Raw genomic sequence first — 21605 nt, 5'->3', positions numbered from 1 at the left:
TTCAAAATGTTAACTTACCTTAAGTGAATTTTGCAATCTATCCAGGACCATAATCAACAGTCTAAAAAAGTTCAACAACACATAACAACTCATCTACACCATCCATCTTCATATCTTAACATTCATTACCACCATCACCTTTCATAACAACACAACATCATCCCAGTGTCACATAATTAATTCATTAGAGATATAAAACATCCCACAGACCTTACGGATCCAGCCGCCCGTACACTTCGCGGGGACTGGACCCAACATTTTAAACGCATAGGGTAAAGGCACCTATTACCGTGGTAGTTAAGGAACTTTTCAAAAGAGATCCAAAAATTAAGGGTATCAATGCTGTCTAACAGCCAGGATTTTTTTTTTCATCAGAGCATTTAATGAACTTTCCGTTTCACACGTTTTTGGATTCATTTTGGGTTATTATATGTATTAAAATATTTTTTGAAGCCAAAATGACCAAATCTTCTATTACCGTGGCAAGGGACAAACTGTGATTCTATTATCGCGAATTGAGCTTTCATTACCGAGGGTACAATTGGCATGATTTTTCTGCACTCGTTAATAGAAATCAAACTCAAAATTCGAAACCTAATACCGAGGGTTAAAACAATAATAACGACGTGGGTTCTGTATATTATTTTTGTGTCATTAACTTTAATAATGACACAAAAATAAAAAATAAAACTATAGGAGTATGTTTAAAAATAAGAGATATATTCGAAGAGATTATAATTACACTTTGGCACAGTCAAATACTATTAAATAGTTAACTTACCAAGTACCCACGAGTACCTGTATAACAAGTTATAAGTTGAATGTTTTACATGTAAAACAACAAAAATTAATATTAGTAAAGTTTTACTAAGGACGTATATGACAAATAGGCCTGCCTGTTATTAAATAAAGTAATTTTTAAATGCTAAAGAATATTTCATTCAGGCGTTTCATTCATTTTAAAAATAGGCAGATAGACTCAGCTGTTTAGATAAATAAATCATAAAATATTTTAAATGTATAATAATAATTTGAGTAAATGTAATTTTGTTAGTTATAATTGTAAATCAGTCACGCGCTCTGTTGACTATGTTAGATCTTTATGTAAACATGCCCATATTATAGCTTTGCAGGAACATTGGCTATTTAATCACAGCTTGGCATATTTAGGCAGCATTGATGACAGCTTTGGTTTTACGGGCAAGTCTAGTATCGATGACACTGTAGGTATAATACGCGGTAGGCCATATGGAGGAGTAGCGTTATTATGGAAGAAAAGTGCGTTCGACTCAGTGTCTGTGATTGACTGTGCTAGTGATCGGCTCGCTGCAATTAAGGTGCAAGTTTGCGATCGTTCGTTTTTGGTGTTTTCGATTTACATGCCCGTCAACCATGCTGACAACTTGAGTGACTTTACAGAGTGCCTGAGTGAAGTATGCGCTATCGTGGAGAGTGTTGAGCTATCCTCAGTTTATATACTTGGAGATTTCAATGCGCATCCGGTTAGCTTGTTTGGTCGTGAATTATTGAAGTTTTGTGAGGATCAGTCGTGGTTATGCGCGGATATTGTTAAGTTAGGCGTAACGTCCGATACTTTTACGTATGTGAGTGATGCACACGGTTGTACGCGCTGGCTTGACCATTGTTTAGTGACCGAGGCAGCGATGCAATCAGTGACGTACGTGAAGGTGCATTACGGGGCAGTTTGGTCTGACCACTTAGCCTTGGAAATCAGCTGTGACATAAATGTTTTGAAACCTGTTCAAAGTCTGCCCAGCAATATGTATAATAAGGTATTGTGGGGACATAGGGATGCTGCACAAATCGAAAAATACCATTATTTATGTAATGAGGGACTTAGATGTATAGACTTCCCGACGGAGTTTACTGAATGTTGTGATGGTTTGTGTAATAAACGTGAACACAGAGTAGTGATAGATTATTTATATAATAAGATTGTTAATACGCTAAAATATGCGAGTGAGGCGAGTGCATCTGGGTCTAGTTGTAGGAACAGGAAAAGAAAGTGTGTGGTAGGCTGGAACAAGCATGTTTATCCTGCTCACAAAGAAGCCAGGCACCATTTCTTGCAATGGGTATCGCATGGTAAACCATCGAGCGGGCCCTTTTATGAGCGGATGGCGGTAACTAGGCGCATTTTTAAGTCTAGGCTGAAATGGTGCCAGGATAATACTGAACGGATAAGGATGGATGTTTTAGCTGCGCATCACGCTAAAAAAGATTTTAAGAGTTTTTGGAAACACACGAATAAACTGAACCCTAGGTCGTCTGTCCCTCTCGGTGTCGATGGTTGCAACGAGCCCGCGGACATAGCAAACATGTTCAAGGACACGTTTTTGGTTAAGCCACTAAATAGTCAGGCAAGTACTCGTCAGGCGGTGAAGAGTGTCACCGGAAGGTGTGGGTCGCCTATTAAGTTTGACGCGGCAGGGGTAGCTTCAGTCGTGCGTAATATGACCATGGGTAAATCTCCTGGTCATGATGGTATTAGTATTGAACATCTTAAGTATGCTGGAGGGCACCTGCCGCGTGTGTTAGCGATGTTTTACACACTGGCGGTTCGTCACTCGTATCTGCCTGACGAGTGTATGAAAACGGTGGTTGTACCAATAATCAAGAATAAAACTGGTGATCCGACGGATAAGTCCAACTATAGACCCATATCACTAGCGACCACTGTAGCTAAGGTGTTGGACAGTTTGCTTGATCGACAGCTGTGTAAATACCTTAAGTTGCATGATGCACAGTTTGGTTTCCGAGCTGGGTTATCGACCGAAACAGCAATTCTTTGTCTCAAGCACACTGTCCGATACTACACCGATAGGAAAACGCCGGTTTACGGGTGTTTTCTTGACCTATCTAAAGCTTTTGATATGGTGTCATACGACCTACTATGGCATAAGCTGCGTACAGAGACAGACGTACCAGAGGAGGTAATAGGTGTTTTTGATTATTGGTACAATAACCAAACGAATGTCGTCAAGTGGGGCAACGCGTTTTCTGATGAGTATAGGTTGAGGTGCGGGGTGAGGCAGGGGGGGTTATCCTCTCCGCGTCTCTTCAACCTATACATCAATGCGCTCATAGAGAGTCTCAGCAGCACCAGGGTCGGATGTGCCATAGCCGGGGAAATGGTAAACAATATCAGTTACGCAGATGACATGGTGCTGTTGGGGCCCTCTGTTTGTGCAATCAGAAAACTTTTGAGCATGTGCGAGGAGTATGCCGTGACGCATGGACTTAGGTACAATGTGGCTAAAAGTGAGGTTCTAGTTTTCCAGCCGCGAGAGCATAAGGTGGATAGGGTGCCGGATGTCTCGCTGTATGGAGTACCTCTTAATAGAACCAAGAAATTCAAGTACCTGGGTCATTGGGTCACGGAGTGCCTCTCGGACAATCCAGACATTGAGAGGGAGCGCAGGGCGTTGGCTGTCCGGGGCAACATGGTGGCTCGCAGGTTTGCACGATGTACAAGGGAAGTTAAAATAACCCTATTTAAGGCATATTGCCAGTCCTTGTACACGTGCAGCCTGTGGGTTAACCATACTCAGAGGGCAATAAACGCCTTGCGCGTTCAGTATAATAACATACTAAGGATGCTGTTGGGTCTTCCTAGGTACTGCAGCGCTTCTGGTATGTTTGCGGACTCACATATAGATAGTTTCCCGGCCATATTGCGAAAACGGACAGCTTCCATTATGCGCCGTGTACGGGAGAGCCCAAACAGCATCCTGAGTCTGGTGGCAAACAGGCTAGATTGCCCGATTGCTAGACACTGGCACAGTCGTCATATTATTACATTTTAATTTTTTATTTTAATTGCAGTTATTTATAGTTTATAGGAAGCTTGACATTTTAATTTATTTTATCCTTGTTTATTAAATCCATTTATTATTTTAATTTAATCAATGAAATGTTTAATCATGTAAATTTTAATGTCTAGTTTTTAAATCGATTTAAATTTTCGTTTTTATTTTAATTCTTTTTATAAATGTTATATGTATATGGATCAATGTTGTCTGCAATAAATGATTTAATAAAAAAAAAAAAAAATAAAAAAAAAAATAAAGATTGATAAGAATTTGTCTTACTGACATAATTAGCTGCACCAAAAAAAAACAAGTAAGTAACATTTACTCATAAGGCACAGCGTAAATTATAGTCGAAATTTTATAAGCTGGACGTTTACCACCTGAGTGAAAGTTTACCACAGTGAAATGGTAAACGTCCACCTTATAAAATTTCGACTATATATAAAAACATGAAATTTTTTAATTCTAATATTTTTGATAAGGTAATTAAGTTAAATAAAGTCTCTCACATATTATGTGTTATAATTTACCCGTTTATAATTAACAAATCACAGTACTTTTCTTATTGCTGATTCTTATAGCTAAAAAAATCATGTCTGAAATTTTGGACTACTGTATAAATAAAATTATATAAAAAAAAACTAATCGGAAATGTCCGGCAGTTGGGTACCCTTCCTTGTCAGAGTAATAACTGAATCAGAAAACAGAAGAATTTAAATCTGATAATGATAACTGAAGTCTAAATTTTATCAACGAAATCTGTACTTGCGGTACCCTAAATGCGATATTTCAATACAATACCAAATAGTCACTCGGTAATAGATAACTCTTTAAGAGCCTATTACCGACCCATTCGATATTTCTCTGGGTCGGTAATAGATTTCTATACATTCTATTACCGAGGGTAATCTGATCATACCATCGGTAATAGGCTTAATTTGGAGTTTAATTAAACCTAATTCCGACCCATAAAAATAATAAAACACAGATGGTTTTTCAAATCAAATCAAACAAGTATATTACAAGCTTCTTGTAAAGACAAAATCACATAACTGGCAAGTAAATTTTAGGTTTTAACTCAAAATAAAAAAAAGTTGACAGATTAAGGGTTCCCATAGAAACAAGGAAATCGGTGCTGAAGTTTTTGTTAAAAATTAAGGGTTAGTTAAATACTTTCCATACCACGGAAATAGCTCTTTAATAGCGTGAATAGATCAAGATTGGAATAAATAAATGAAAATATAAAATTGATAATTTGTACCAAAACTAAAGAGTAAATAACAAAACTACCACTTTTTCTATTACCGTGGCATACCACGGAATTACTTACCACAGAAGTAATTGGCGCCTATCACCGCTGTATTTTATTTTAAATTTTAAACGTATTTCCGGGTCAAAAACTAAGTTAAAAGTAATTCAAAATCGTGTAGAAAACAATACACAACCTCTTAAAAGGCATTGCACTAGTTTATTTGCCATAACTATTACGTAAAACACTAAGTAAGATTGGAGTGCACTTACCTGTGGTGTCACGCGTCTGTATGGAACAACCGGTTCTTGCGCCGCCGTCGCACAAACTGACGAATCGCGAGTTTTTTGTTACACTCACACAAATGCACACTAATGGGCACGATAGACCAATGAATGAGCTTGTTTTGTGTATGCTTTATTTCTTAGGGGATAGATCAGAAGGTCTAGTGTATCATGACAGCAAAATATTCTTTAACTATTCGATGACGTTAGGTGAGAAAACTACTCGGAAACTAAAAACCTATACTTTTTAGTTAACATGCGAGTGTGACATGCAACCTCAAACTCGTCCGTTACGAAAGATAGCTCATTTTGACAGTAATTTACCTTTTTCGTATGTTGGTAGAACTGGGTGGTATAGGTGGCCAAATTACGAAGTACAGCCCATGTGGGATCTTCGAGCGTATTAAGATCACCACTTAATTGGTTCGCGTTATATTTCGGTTGAATAAATACAGTGGTCGGCAACCTTTAAGCAGCCAATGCACATTGTTTATAATTTGCAACTTTATCACTATATCTGATAATTTATTATTATGCAAAGAGCACTCGACAATGTCAACGACGACTGACAACGACAACAATTGTCAACAAATACCTATTTTAAAGGATACAAAAAAAGTTCCCGACAGCGGCAGTACTCTCAAGTTCAAATGCCGCACGGGCTTGCGCTTGCCTTACTTACTTGATAGTAATACTTTTCGATAATGAAAATCTACAATCAAGCTGTTTAAAAATATGCACCCTTTCTTCGTGGTTCGCGATACTTATATAGTAAATCTGAATAGACCATAGATTAAGTACAGAAGGTGCAATTATAATATGTTAACGGCACCAATCATGGAACGTTTAAGAGAAAATTTGGAGTGTTTTTGTAATTTCACCGACACCTGTAAAATTTCTACCGCTTTACGCTTTAAAAGTTGAATGTCCAATTCGTCCTTTATGTTTTCTATGTATTTAATGAAAGCTACTGCAATTGGTTTCAATATTATTAACCAATAAAAACTGTGGTTTTTTGTGGCGCCATTAATTTTCAAAATAACAAGTATCAATGAAAAATTAAACTTAAGCATCTCTTTGGCTCTTGTTTATGGTAAAATGTTGCCAGCGATTAAAAACTGATGGTAAATACTTGTTTTACAGGATTTGTCTATACCATTCCATTACTAGTGCCGGTTCCATTATAGGGGTGTTTACTATATGTAGTACTACGAACAAAATCGATGTTTGTAAGCGCGGGGCCACGAATCATGCTGTCCCTGTCATGTCATGTTATGTCATGATCATTTGCGTTCCGAACGCGCCGACTTCAGAGACGTAGACCTGATATAAATTTTATATACAAAATAACCAGGAAGGTTCGCTGGCCGCCTGTTGCCGACCCCTGAACAAGAATATTATGTATCCGTTTTCAAACGCGCTAACTGCGGGCGAGTGTAAATTCAAATATGACATTCGTAAACGTTTCGAAACCTAAACTCAATAGTTAAATTAGTCACTCGAGAGTTGTCGAGTGAAATGTTGCGTTTGTAGTTTCGCCCTCAGGTGGCAATTCCATTTTTTACATTTTCTAACATTTATGAAATATTTACTATTAAATTGTCTCTAGTTTTGTTTTGAATTTTGGCTTAAAGTGTTTTAAAGTACAATAAAATCAAGAATCTGACACTATTCGTTAGGACCGACAAAACCTATGCTGGCGCCATCTGTAAAATACTTCGACCGGTCAACCCCATTTAAAGTGCAGTAAGAAATAGTTCAGACGTACAAGGCCACGGCATGTCGCATGTGCTGCTGTCAGAGAGGAGTGCTGCTGTATCTCGGTTTTAACCAATTTTTGAGGAGAGCAAGAAAACGTAATTTGTAGGTATTTCCTCTAAAATATATCATCTGTTTATGCCATTGTACTAAGGGCGATAATATTCAGTTTAAGCAGAGCTTACTTTTTGATATTTTTAGATATTAAACTTTGTACAGGCAAAAATAGTTTTCTGTGTAGATTACTGCCCGAAAATCTCAGAAGCATTCTACACAAATTCAAGTATCTCTTGTTTAGCTTTGAAATAGCAAGCACTTTATCTTCTTAAATACTTCACATATTTGGTTCTTCACTCAATAACTTTTCCAATTTTCATGCCACTCTGAAGAAAACGGTATCAAATGAAAGCTAACCGTAAAACATATTTTTATTTTTCTTATTAGACACTGTTTGACAAAAATCATTTGAAAAAAATTCCTTGTCTTTTAAAAAACTGCCATCCTCTGACCTTCTGACACATGTGAATTGGTACCTATTTCATTGAATTTATTACATTCTAGAAATTATTATGTGACATGATGACAACATTCCTTCAGCAAACCCGTTTTAAGTCCTCGTGGATGGGTGGTGCAGGATCATGCTTACGAACTTTACTGTTCTTATAGTCCCATTTGACAGACGTGTTCGATAGGAATGAGGCTGGTACGTGGTGAGAGCTCGTGAGTCCATAAAAATCTCACACAGGTCGACCTAGTCCCAAATTCAGAAAAAACTTGTGCTTGGGGTATTAGGCGACGATACACAGACTTGTATAGATAAATTTATACTTAGGTGCATAGATAACATCCATAACTCGGGAACAAATATTCGTGATGAACAAACAAATAATTGCCCATACCGGGACTTCAACCTGGGACCTCTTGCTTTGTAAGCAGGGTCACTACCGTCTAGGCTAGGAGACAGTTGAATTAGACTTTAATTGATCGGTTTTATATTATTTTTATGGAGCTCCCGATATTATTAAAACAATATAAAAGGTAATCATGGTTTATATCCCGGTCAATTTAAGTCTAGTGAAACTAACCGTGACCGTTAAATTGCTTATATCGGAAGTTTCGTAGTAATAATATAATTAGATCTCTCCATTCCGTATTACCTATTTTTTATATAGCCGTATCGATCTAAAACTTTGCTTAGGTATATATTGTTTACCTTTACCATCGATGAAAATACAATAGAAATAGAGGTATACCTAATAAAGGTAATCGGTGGATCTATTCGGTTGCTATTTTTTTTTTCATAATCCATAACTCCCGCGGGAACAATATAGGCCTTTGTCCTTCAGTACGCCAGCATGAAATAAGATCTTTTTCGAGCAAGTGTGATGAAAATGAAAATTATACATAATGTATGTGATGTGTACCTATGTGAAACACCATGGATTACCGTGTTGCAAATTGCCTCCAGCATGGAACTTTTCATCAAAGTAATTGTTTACCTACCTGTCTTGATCTACCCAAAACGCTTAAGTACAAGTGGATCAGGAGGACGAAGATTTACTTCCCAGCATTCAGCGGAGAGAAGTAGGCTACGGACCGAAGAACGATGGATAGGCTTGACTTATTCGGTCAATTTTTATCCCTAGGTACCTAATAAGACATTGTTTGTAGATTTACATAATTATTATGTCGTTAATTCCCTGGAAGATGGGCCGCGCGTTGGTATGGGACGCCACTTGTGCTGACACGCTAGCGGCTTCCTACCTTCCATCGACCAGCAGGCATGCTGGTGCGGCGGCGGACACTCGGGAGCGTCAAAAGGTAGCCAAATATAGCTGTCTCGGCGCTCAATACGAATTCGTTGCGTTTGGCGTCGAGACACTTGGTTCGTGGGGCAGAGGGGCACAGATACTCCACAAGGCGCTGGGCAAGCGGCTGAGGGAGGCAACGGGCGACCCCCGCGCGGGCAGCTTTCTCGCACAGAGAATTGCAATCGCAATCCAGGCGCGGGAACGCTGCCTGCGTGATGGGCACCCTACCAAGGGCGCAAAATTTTGATAGGTATTTTTAATTTTTAGCTTTAGTTATTTTAATTGTAGTTAGATTTTGTTTATTATTCATGTTGTGAAATTTTTGTATTTTAATAAGTATTGTTAACTCATTATTATTATGTTAATTATTAAAAAGTTGAAATAAAATATACGCTTTTTTTAATTGATCGTTCGCTACATTACAATATTTTTTCAGGTCTTGGAAGTAGGTATCCAATATAAACAATACAGTTGGTATTTTGTTTTGTAATATAAGTATAGTTTATCTATGTGTACAAAAATTATGTGCACTCAAAAACAACTCAGCAAGATGTATCCTGTAGAATACTTTACTTGCCTCTGTGCCGCCGCTTCTCGAAGCTCATTATGATATGTTACGCTCTTCATGCTTGCTTTGCACTGGCCACGTAAAGTGGTAAGTAGATATGCAACGAGCGATCTAAGATGATGGGATTACATCTTAGCCGAGATGACCATAGTTTGCTACGATAACGAAACGCTTTCCGTTCTCTTTCTCTTCCATTTTAGTAAGATAGAGATACATAGCTACGTCAGCACAAACGATTGTCATCTTGAGTAGGCCCCCAGTTCAGTTTTTGATGCGTGCTGAAACTGTTGAAAAAATATCGGACTTCAGGTAGGCATCGGGTAATATTAGTAGGTACTCAGCTATTTGACCATTATTAAGGGTTTTGCTGTACATACTGGCATGGCATCCACGTTAATGTAAAGTTTATTGCTTGTTCGATACTCTAAAACTTCTCTTTTACTCATTGGCCTCGTACCTATAGCTTGAACAAATAAAGTAGCGGTCTTTATACGCCGGAAGATCCCACATGCACTGTACTTCGTAATTTGATGATTACCACCCAGGTCTGCCAACATGCGAAAAGAATTTAACTATGAAAGTAGTGAGCTAACTTTCAGAATTGTCAAGTGTCACGTTGCGCAATACACTCGCATATTAACGTAAAACGTATCGTCAGTAGTTTGCTCGATTAACTTTTTACATGACAAGTGTCAAATGAATGTCATCCGAGTCTAGTTACTTTGGAATAATCGTATCTCACCCAATTGTGACATTTTTTTCTTCATAATCAACGTTCTTAAAGAGGTTTTATCTTCATCGTCTTTGGTGATGTTTTGATTCGATGTTCATTTGAATATCATCCTTAATACTTTATCAATTAGGTCAATATTAAATTGTGTTGTATTTCTACCATTTTTAATGCGAGGGCTTGTAAACATTTTAACATGTTTATGATACTACTGCTTACTGCTGATGATGGCTCCACAACGAGTAGTAGATAGGAAAAATCAATGATATCATTATAAAATAGAAAATGAAACAGTCATTCTATTATGCAGATTGATTAGTTAAATACTTGAACGGCACTTATAAAATTAGAATAAATAAATGTCACTTATAAATTTAATTTAATGAATTTCTTGAATGTATAAGTTTACTTCTGCTCGATATTGTCTGGACCGTATAAGTCATATCTAGCACAGATGAAATCAACAATCAGCTACTAAAAGTTTGAGCTCACTCAATACCATATTTAACAAATTTACATGCCTACATTTTTTTCATCATTTCGCTTCGGTATAATGTGCAAAACACGTTTATTAGTTTTTTAAATAGACCATAATAAAATTAACGTTAAATAAAAATATTTGATGACCGGTTTATTGATTGAACATGAACTAAAAAATCATAGACCTCTACGAAGATGGGAAGACGACTTCAAAGCTCTTGCTGGTGCCACTTGGCGGAGGAAAGCCCATGGTCGGGAACTTTGGAGAAACTTGGGGGAGGCCTATGCTGGAAAGCAAGACAATCTCGACTCCGATGTCTGAAACTGAGCATTGATATATAATAATAGTTTTTAAACTAATGATAAGTGAAACTAGGAAATAAGATGTTTATTATATTTTCTAAACTAGTTAATAAGATTGTTAAATAAAGGCTTATTGAATTGAATTGAATTGAATTGAATCGTTAAGAAGAGATTATCGTCAGTGTACTCGTACTAATATTAGTTTAGTACCTATTTTACCTCAATCCCACTTAAATATGTTCATAAATCTTAGTGGGAATTGTCTCAGGATGTAGGTTGCACTTATAATTTAAAAACCAATAAGTATCCTCTTTTTTGTAACATCTGCCTATGTCTGCTTTTTTCCAAAAATAAGAGGAAACGAGCTTTTGTGGTTCGCCGGAACGATATACCTAATATTTGTTACTCTCGACTTTCGGAGACACTCGGTTAAACTCGTTTGCATGTATGTTAAAAAGATAGCAATATTTGCCGTTGTATCTTGTAGATATATTCAATTTAACCGGTTAATTTCTTTCCACAAACACAAAATAAAACTAATTTGCCATAAACTGGTACCTCATTAGAATAGTTCTTTAACCGGTAACCGCAAGCGGAAACGAAAACCTTTTCGTTCCCGAGTAATTGTACAAAAACGGTTTAAAAAATAAAACGGTTTGCGATCCCTTATAAATACGATACGAAACGTAAACGTGAGCGACACTTTGAGTAAACGTACTTATAATTTACACTCGCTCTTTGAGTTTCCAAAACGTCCCGCTTGGTGCGCTGTTCAAAATCCCATACAAAATGAGACTTAACCTAAACGCGAAAGTTACGTTACGCTATCGAATGGAAGTTACACTAGAGGTACTGTTTGCTTGCAAAATGCGTATTTGTAAACACCGCGGTGTTAGACGTCGATTTTGATACCCGCGTTAATAGCCGCCGTTACCCTAATAAAATAAAAAAAACCTTAAGTGAAGAAATATTTCTGCTCTGCATTAATTTAATTCAAGTACCTAATTTGGTTGTATTTCTTTAATTTGAAGTTAAATTGCTACTCATTTAATCGGCAAACAAACGGTCACCACAAATATCTGGTTTTTAATAATATTGCGTAGCTGCCTTCGATTCGACTGACTGTGACTCTTGCAGAAAGGCAAACTGTTCTTCGTTTTCGTGTACCATGTAGCATTATCGTTACTTACTTCTTCTCGTAAAAAAATACAAATATACAATTAAGTAAATTAGTAATTTTATTTATACGTCTGACAGTGACATTACTCATAACTCATTGGCTTTGACAATCAACTGACGAACGCTGCCGCGACTGCACGCCGCAAACAGCAGCAGTCGGCCGCTGCAGTAATGTCGCAACGGTAGTGCAGCTGCAGTTGGAAATGGACTGTCACCTTAACTCTCATTTCTGACCTTTGTGTTGCTTAAATGCCATGAGTCCTATATACTTAGACATTTGATCCTCAGGAAAATCAAGATCGTTTGACATTATTTACAAAAAACAGTCAAGTAGCCATTTACAGGCGTTCTCGGGCACTCTCGGGCAGAGCTTAGTCGGGCTGTGCGCGCGTTACTCACTTGACGTCCCCGCCGCTACGTAGGTACTAGGTACCTACTGTCATGTACGTCAAAATGCAGTTTCTAAGGAATGTAAACATGATAAGATGTATGTATAAACGAATCGATGTATGTATGTCTGTAAACTTATATTAGGTACCTTACTCCTTTTCAAAAATTCGAAATTAATACAGAAGCAACCTTAGTGAGTCGGTATGTAAGTTTACGTATGTATTTTCAAGAACGGCGAGAACGGACCTTCTGTTTATTTTTTATTTTGTGGTCCTGGCTACAGATATGCAAGTTGCGGAATGTTTCCAAGAAGACAGAAAAGCTTTCGGAAATTTCTTGAAAATTTCACAGAAAGAAGTTTAACATTTTGCATTACAGAAAGTTTCAATCCCCATACAAAAATGCGAGAAGTTTCTGAAACGTTCCTACGTGGAAAATTTTGCAATTATGAAAGTTTCCGTCGGCACATCAGTAGTCCAGGCTCGGTCAGGTCGGTAGCCAGCCACAGTCCAAATCAAGTGATTTTGCAATTGTTGCTGTCGCTCTCATAGTGTGCCGGAAGGGGTCATATCTATGCTGTTCCAAGGTCAGTGGGTACTGAAGCACTCGCTACGTGCACTTAAAATGCGGTCATGGTCAGGACTCCGCATAGTTAAAAGACTTACTTATAAAATTTCTGAAATGTTACTCGTAGGTACCTACTGTACTGTACTTGCCATGCATGAAACGTCATCCTCTCCAAAATTGTCACAAAGTAAATATTTATTATGAGTCACGTTATACCTGTTAATGTATACAAAATAATTATATTTGTATCAGCATTTGTGTTTAAATGATACGATGTAATTAGTGTACTTGGATGCAAGAAATATCTCTATCTATACATCTAATATCTCTAAAAGTCAATCAATTTCACCCCTATGCAGGTTACAAAGCAATTATTGTGACCCCGGACAAGAACTCAGATGAGAAGCTGAGTGCAATGAGACTGCTGGGAGCTGAAATCGTGCAGACCTCGTCGGTTGCCAAGAAAGGCGACCCGGACCACTTCATGTCGGTCGCCCAGCGGCTGGTCAATGAGGACCCCGAACATAACATCAGTTTAGATCAGGTCAGTTGTACACTTACTTAATTCATAAATTACCAAAGATGGTATAGTTTCTATTTTTCTCCGTGAGCTTCTACGGATTATCGTCTTATCTATTGTTTAAAAACCGCAAAGGCGCGTGCCACTATGAAAAAATGGTCAGGCCGCATAGATAGCGTTTATTGAATTACTACTCTATTGAGCACGGAATAAGATTACCATAGACGTTTTCGACTCTACCTTCATTATTTGTAACTAGATCGTCTGAAATTTCTGAAAAAAAACATCATATTAGAACCTACTTAGGTACACAAATAATTTAAACCTACTTATTAAGATACTGGTAACGGTGAAGTCCCGGTTTATTGTGTAACATAAAGATTGATTTACTATTTTACTGAAGTTTTACTGCATTCAAGATTACCCATTACCGGATTTCATTGTATTTCTGTAATCAAAACAGTACTTCAGTAGATAGTTAACCTAGTCCATAAATAGTTCATTTATTTTTATTGCAACCCATTGCCTCTACTTGCATAGTTACAGTATAATAACACAGGCGGTATAGTGTATTAACACTATATGAAAATTATTTGTTTACAATAACAATATACATAATGGATATATACAAAGGATTACTATAACGTATTTATATATCTAAAATAGGCCCTTGAGGCATTGTACCAAGGATGCTGGCGGCATTTCCTCGTTGTATCGCAATACTGATACGTTGTGCGAGGAAGCCGCCAGCTTCGGTCACCAGTTACGTCAACCATACGTTTCGCGATTTCTCCAAAAAACTTGTGCGCGCTGGGACCCCATAGACCTAGAGTTTCAACGCCAATTGGTACAAAATGGTACTCTCTACCGAGGCTCTAATATTACACTATTATATAATATTATTATTATTTGATACCCACACCTACGTACCGGGTTTTGCGAAGGGTAACACGATATTATAAAGCTCTATCTCACGGACTTATGGCCTGAAGTATTCAGATTTGTGAAACATGACTACCAATTTAATTTCAATATCAATGTGTCTCGCACGACCGTACAAATATACGTAGGTATAGTGCGAGGACGACGCCTTAACATTTAAATCGGCCAGTATTATACTTTACACAACTCAATACGCCGCTGAGGTTCAGCGAATTGCAATGTGGCGTGGATTCGCTGGTGGTGGCCCGAATAGAATTTGCAAGCTAGCTCCTGCGTGGGAACATATAATTAGTAAGTAAGTAAGCACTTAAGTAAATATTCTTTATTGCACCAACAATTTATACATTTTACATACATGTAAAACTACAAATAAATTTTAAAGCAAAATTGAGCAACTGAGTGTTAGTGATCGGTACCTAATCTTGTTTCATTTTCATGTCAGCATATAGTCAGTTTATTTATGTTTTTTTAACTGGAATTGGTTTTTCCGAATCCTTATTACGAATGTCATGACAATGAGATGTAATTTGTGATCACTAATTGCATACAAATGCTAGTTCCAAGCCCAAGGTATGAAGGTATTAATTAGTTGTAGTTATTTTTACATAGGTAGTTATATACAATAAGTAAGTAGTGTATTGTGGCAGCACAAACAATTATTCAATTATTACTAGAATGTGTTCAACTTTATATATGTCCATATTGTATGACTTACAGACCGGAGATGTAAACAATATATTCAATATGTATTCAACTAGTGCTCTGCCCTTGCAGGTTGCAGGTATTAGAACTAAGTACTTATGTATTTAGATGTCGTTAATTTACGACATTAACATAATCGACTGTATGGGGACAATCATAACATAATAAACGTATCGGCTAAACAATGCCTTCACGCGCTTGTACCTATGTATCTACTGACTTAGGTACAAATGTAATCAATTTAAATATATATTTTAACATAAAATCAATAGATAGGTAAACAATCGCAAATAATCGGAATTGGAGTCAGTTCACATAGGTATTTATTCTTATTGTTATTATCACTTAAATGACAAATATGACAACCCCAGGCTACCTAAGTATTGGTACGTTTTCATCTTAGCGCTTTTCTGGTTGCTTCTGAAAAGATAGGGTTACACCATCACCACCACTAACCTAATAAAGATTTATGTTCTCGACATGTCTTTACAAACGAGCTGTTTATTTTTTTTTATTAGTATTCAAATCCGGTGAACCCCATCACACACTTGGAGCACACGGGCCGCGAGATCATCGACGGCCTGGGCCCCATAGACATGGCGGTGATGGGTGCCGGTACGGGCGGGACCGTCACGGGCGTGGCGCACTTGCTCAAGCGCGCCTGTCCGAAGTGCGTCGTCGTTGCCGTCGATCCCAGGGGCTCCATCATGTGGGGGAACGAGCTCGTGCCGTTCTTTGTAAGTATACCGTTTAAAAGAAACGGAGTGTTTTATTATAATATGGCTCCCGTTAAATATTATTACTGAATAGTACATTAAAGCGAGATCGTGACGTGGATGCGCTGGTTAACTAGGTGTAGGAAACTTTCTAAAGGACGATTATCCTGAGCTACGCAGGTAATCAATGCCGTTGATCCCCGGGCTTCATGATTTTCATGCAATGATGTATAACTTTTTAAACTTCAAATTAAAAGTGAGTTCGAGGTCAGTGGAAAAGTCTTGTTGATTAATTTGTTACTTAAATGTTGCATAAAAATATATCCGGAATTAATTAATCTATGATAAGAACTGGCCGTAATACGTATGCACTGATTTAATCTCAGCTGGAAATTTCTTGTGATATATTTAATTAGTAATACGTAATTATCACGAGTTTATAATGTGAAACGCCATCAACACCTTAATTATAAATAAATATTGATAACGCTAATCTGATTGTCGTGTAATATTACGTGAACGCTAAATATATACAAAAATCGATATATATAATAAATAATATAGAACTGCACAAAGCACAACTATACCTGCAGAAATGTATACTCAATATTTTTATTTTTAACTGATTACAGGTAGAAGGCATTGGGGGAGATTTCCTTCCTGATGTTCTGGATAAACGTAATATAGACCGAGTGGAAGCCCCGACCGACTACGAAGCCTTTAACATGGCCAGAGAAGTTATTCGAAAAGAGGGCCTGCTATGCGGTAAACTTTACTTATTGTAATATGCATATCAGACTTACATTTAGATAATATGTTTTGGTATACATGCTTTAATTGCTGACTGTATTTTTCTTACCACAGGCAACTAATCACTCATCATGACAATTTAAAAAACCAAACACAATTAGGTCGCGTTGTTTCATCACAGAGATCCTATGGCTACCTATTCTCTCTTTATCTTAATCTGCTCGTTGGTACCATAATATTGCATCGTTACCTGACTTACAGATATGTAAAATTTCAGTTCAATTGCAAATCGGGAGCTGTGCCAAATTTAACTTCCAAGATTTGCCCGACATGGACATCGACATATGACATGCCCACACAAACTAACTAACGTACATCAGGGCAAGTTAAATAAAATCTTGTAAAATGAAAAGTGAAAATCTCTTCTCTACAGTTCAGATATCACAAGATTTAGAACCTAATTTTGGTTTTAAAATGCTACTTAAAATTAGAACCCGTGACGGCAAAAGGCGCTTGTGACTTATTTTTAGACTGAATCTACCTTTATGACTGTATGCGGCGCTCAAATATGTAGGTACTTACGTCTTTCAATTCTGAATTTGTGAAAAAGATATCAAAAACATCATTTATGAAATAAGCTGCAAAATAGGTTGTCCCAATAAAATTCATTATGCCATCGGTATGCGAATCAGCGATGAGTCCTTCTACACGATATAAATGATTTTAAGGTGGCAGTAGTGGAGCAACCATGTTCGCGGCGCTGAAGGCCGCGAAAGAGCTGCAGTTGGGAGCAGGCAAGAAGGTGGTGGTCGTGCTGGCAGACGGCATCCGCAACTACATGACTAAGTTCGTCAGCGACCAGTGGATGGAGGCGCACCTGTTTAAAGAACCGCCGATACATGACAAGATCGAGTAAGAATACGTTATATGTAATTATGAGTAGGTAGGTAGGTAGTTTATTGCAGATCTGACCCCATTCACCTAGGGTTTGTGTTCGACGAAGAATCATTGTGCTACACGATATCTTTATCTTTGAAGGTAGAAATCTTCAATTGAACAACTGAGCCAAGATACTTTTATGATTGCAGATGGTGGAGTCATCCTCTCCATAATTTAGATGTGGATACGTCTGTTCCACACCTAAAGCTCAGTGCATCGGTCAGAGATGTCATAGCTGCAATGGGCTCCATGCACAGTGTTGCGATAATTAATGAAGAAAATGGGTGCGAATTTGTTGTGATTCTTATGTCCTTAAGTATATTTTCTTAAGAAATAACAATGACGGTGCGATATGGCGTATACTAAACAAATAACCCTACCCTACCCTAATACTTTTTTTTATACTACGTCGGTCGGCAAACAAGCATACGGTCCGCCTGATGGTAAGCAGTCTCCGTAGCCTATGTACGTCTAAGCGTTAATTTCGGGTGTATCACTGCTAGCTTTGAAATCGTTTTCCGACATTCTCTGTATAAATAATACTTATCACACAGTATTAGGGTAGGGTAGGGTTATTTGTTTAGTACACGCCATATCGCGCCGTCATTGTTATTTCTTAAGAAAGGGTACCTAATGATTCCCCGACAATTATTTCTTTCACCGATTATCGATTCGCCGAACATCGCTTCGCAGAGTGATTTATTTGTAGATGTAACTTTTGGTCGACTAACGTTACGCACACTCTTGGTTCACACACAGTTCAGTTCGCTTCTGTGTAAATTAGCAGACGACTACGACGATTTTCATTGAGCAGAGTAATCTTTTCGTTTAAGGAATGTTTAGTCGAATAACGTTTCACATTTTATACATTGTTATTTTGTAAATAAAAACTTTTTACAAAAAAAGACATCCGAAAGGATAAAATAACATATTATCATTTTTTAAGTATATGCGTTAAGTATAGTTTGGGTTTGAATCAATTTTTAACTTAAATATGAACAAAAGCATAGGTATTGTACAAACAGCAACACTCTTAATTGTCCACCGGTGGACCTTATGCCTTTTGTAATAAGGTCCAACGATGGACAGTTAACAGTGGGAACCATGGTACAATACAATACAAAATACTCTTTATTGCACACCTCAATACAGGTAAACAACAGGCGGTCTTATCGCTAAAAAGCGATCTCTTCCAGACAACCTTGCAACCTGTGCAACCTATGAAATTTAAACAATTAAAACCGTCTTTCCGACACAAATTATATAATACTAAGATAACGCCGAAAATGTGCAAAAATATGCTGAAAATTGCGATGATAAGGGCTTACATACGCCTTATGTTAGAGGTGGACATATGTCAGACATTATGTTCTGCATGTATTTGCCCTGAATAATATATTCTTAAAACAATACTTAATAATCTCTGAACTTAATATAGTTAAAATTTATAAACAAAATGTATACTTCTTATTTTCCCACCCTGTATTTAATTAAACGTATCACGTTTATCAGACTCGAACTAAAAGTTGTTGTGTAGGTTAGTCATGTCCTAGTCTAGCCATATTTATTTATTTATCGTATGGCGTTTACACACTGGTTTTTACAATAATGATTACATCAAATTAAAATTTACAGTTTTGCAGATATACACTCGCGTCCTTTGTCAGTTCTTTAAAATCTTCGACAGGTCCGTTGTATCTAGTGATGGGGCAATCAAAAACTATATGATGTATGGTCTGTTCCGGATCTCCACAGTCGCACGCCGCCGACTCGCTCCACCCCCATTTGTGCCAGAGGTACGCACAGTTGCCCACACCGGTTCTCAGACGGTTAAGCCTGCACCATATTTGGCGGCTTTCTTTAAACCCTTTGGGCCGCTCCTGTGTGCTGTGTGCTGTGTGTTTGCTGCGTTTTTGTGCTGCTGGGCTTAATGCCACGACCTATTTTGTTTCGACCAATAGTTTCTCGGGTAATTGTAACAGTTACTATGTAAATGATTATTATTACGAAAAGTAAATATGCGTATCAATGTTCTGCGTATTGACTACTCGTGCAAACGACTATTATGCGTAATGACTAATGGCATTCTTCCAATCGTTACTCGGCCAAAGAACCCGTCTGCGAATCGTTTTCGGCGAATCGAAAATCGGCGTATTTTTTTTAGGAAAATCAATAGGGTACTTGCGTAAACTTCTTTTATAACTAGGTATATATATAACAATCAGTTGTTTGACTTTACTAACTCACGAATATATATGTTTCAGGCTTTATAAGGGAGCTACATCCAAAAACCAATTGCGTTACTCAGCCACCAACCCCAAGAAGGAAGGGAATCTAAGCCTGCAGGACCCCATCGGCAAGCACTTGATACAAAACTGCTTGAAGGTGGCGGACAATAAGGGACATCCGACTGTTGGCCTTGTCTCCCGCATTTTGGACATCACTCCGTTTGTCGTCGTAGTTGAGAAGATACCTAATCCTGATAGTCAAATTAAAGGTAGGAAATAATTTTTCACATTTTTTTATTAAGAGGCTGTCAATACCCAATGTCCTTGAAATTGATGTTACTTAAACAGTTTTTTAAGAAAGACTATTTGTTTTAGTCAAGTAAGAAAAATATATGTTCATATTAATTATATTTCAAAGACCGTGGTTGTACTCGATACATGATTGAACGAAATCGGCTCGATAGAAAATAATTGCAAAGATTGGTCTTAAAATCACAATTAAACGGTTCTATGTCTTTATTGTTTTGACTTATGGGTCTGCAATTAAAATCACAATTTCAAAACATTTATATCTAAACCGCTATTGAGTAAAATATTACACTAATAATCCACTTTTTTTTATTTAAATATTTTTCTTATTATTCCCTTGCCCAGGCCCAGTAACATGCGACAGTGCTATCTCATTTACTCCGATACAAATAGACAGTGTGCGCGCTTTAGGTATTGACAGCCACTTAAGAGATTACTATTACTGTGTAGTGTCATAGCATATGTACTTTAAAAGTGACTTGTAAGTAGGTAAGTATGTATATAGGTATAACTACAGTAGCTTAGTGCTGATTAAAATTCGCTTTTCTTTTTATGTAGGTAGCACAGGCAAGTAGATGGTAATCGAATTTTAGGGACTCTTTGTTACGAATACCCCTAGCACTAATAAAATATTAGAATCCAGTTGCCCACCTATTTTTTAACAATTATAAGTTATAACACTATAGCACTACTTAACATTGATTTATTATTTCTTTTCAGAGATCTTCAAGGCAAAAGGAATAATTACTTCGGAAATGGTCTGGACATACATATTAAAGCACCAGGATCATCTGTAGTTGACGGTCAAACCGAATTTTATTTTACGATTTATTCGTTGTAATGCACTTTCTCATTATTTTTTATTAATTACTTTACTAATATTGAAATTAAAAATATACTTATTATTATTAACGTAAGGTGTTTTACTTGTACTCTGGCACATAAGGGGTGTACCGAAATAAAACTGTATGTAAGTCAAATAAAAAACTGATGCGATTGAGAACAAACTAAGATTTTTAGAATAACTACAATAAAAAGCAACTTTTAATTTACATAATTACATTTTTTTAATCATATTTTTTTCTGTAAGAGTGATAGGCAGCTTTTTCCTAGCACATTCAGTGGCAGCTTTTTACGGACCCGTTTTTTTAGGGTTCCGTAGCCAAATGGCAAAAAACGGAACCCTTATGGATTCGTCATGTATGTCTGTCTGTCCGTCCGTATATCACAGTTAGCCACTTTTTTCGAAAGTATAAAAACTATACTGTTGAAACATGCAGGTAAGTAGATATATTCGCATTAAGATTTTCACACAAAAATAGAAAAAAAACAATAAATTTTGGAGGT

At 37.1% G+C, this 21605-nt stretch overlaps 1 protein-coding gene across 1 annotated transcript in view; it reads left to right on the top strand.

Moving 5' to 3' along the window:
- The window catches only part of LOC133528490 (uncharacterized), a 69418-nt gene that overhangs the window by 11005 nt on the left and 36808 nt on the right, over positions 1 to 21605 (top strand). Inside the window, exons 4-9 of the mRNA XM_061865879.1 lie at positions 13512 to 13696; positions 15835 to 16053; positions 16665 to 16797; positions 17511 to 17694; positions 17871 to 18005; positions 19986 to 20218. Coding sequence (XP_061721863.1) covers positions 13512 to 13696; positions 15835 to 16053; positions 16665 to 16797; positions 17511 to 17694; positions 17871 to 18005; positions 19986 to 20218 — 1089 coding nt within the window. The remainder of the gene's footprint in view (positions 1 to 13511; positions 13697 to 15834; positions 16054 to 16664; positions 16798 to 17510; positions 17695 to 17870; positions 18006 to 19985; positions 20219 to 21605) is intronic.

The sequence above is a fragment of the Cydia pomonella genome, chromosome 19, assembly GCF_033807575.1.
Source record: "Cydia pomonella isolate Wapato2018A chromosome 19, ilCydPomo1, whole genome shotgun sequence".
NCBI lineage: Eukaryota > Metazoa > Arthropoda > Insecta > Lepidoptera > Tortricidae > Cydia > Cydia pomonella.
Note: the sequence above shows the minus strand (reverse complement) of the source record. Positions and strands in the feature narration are given on the sequence as shown.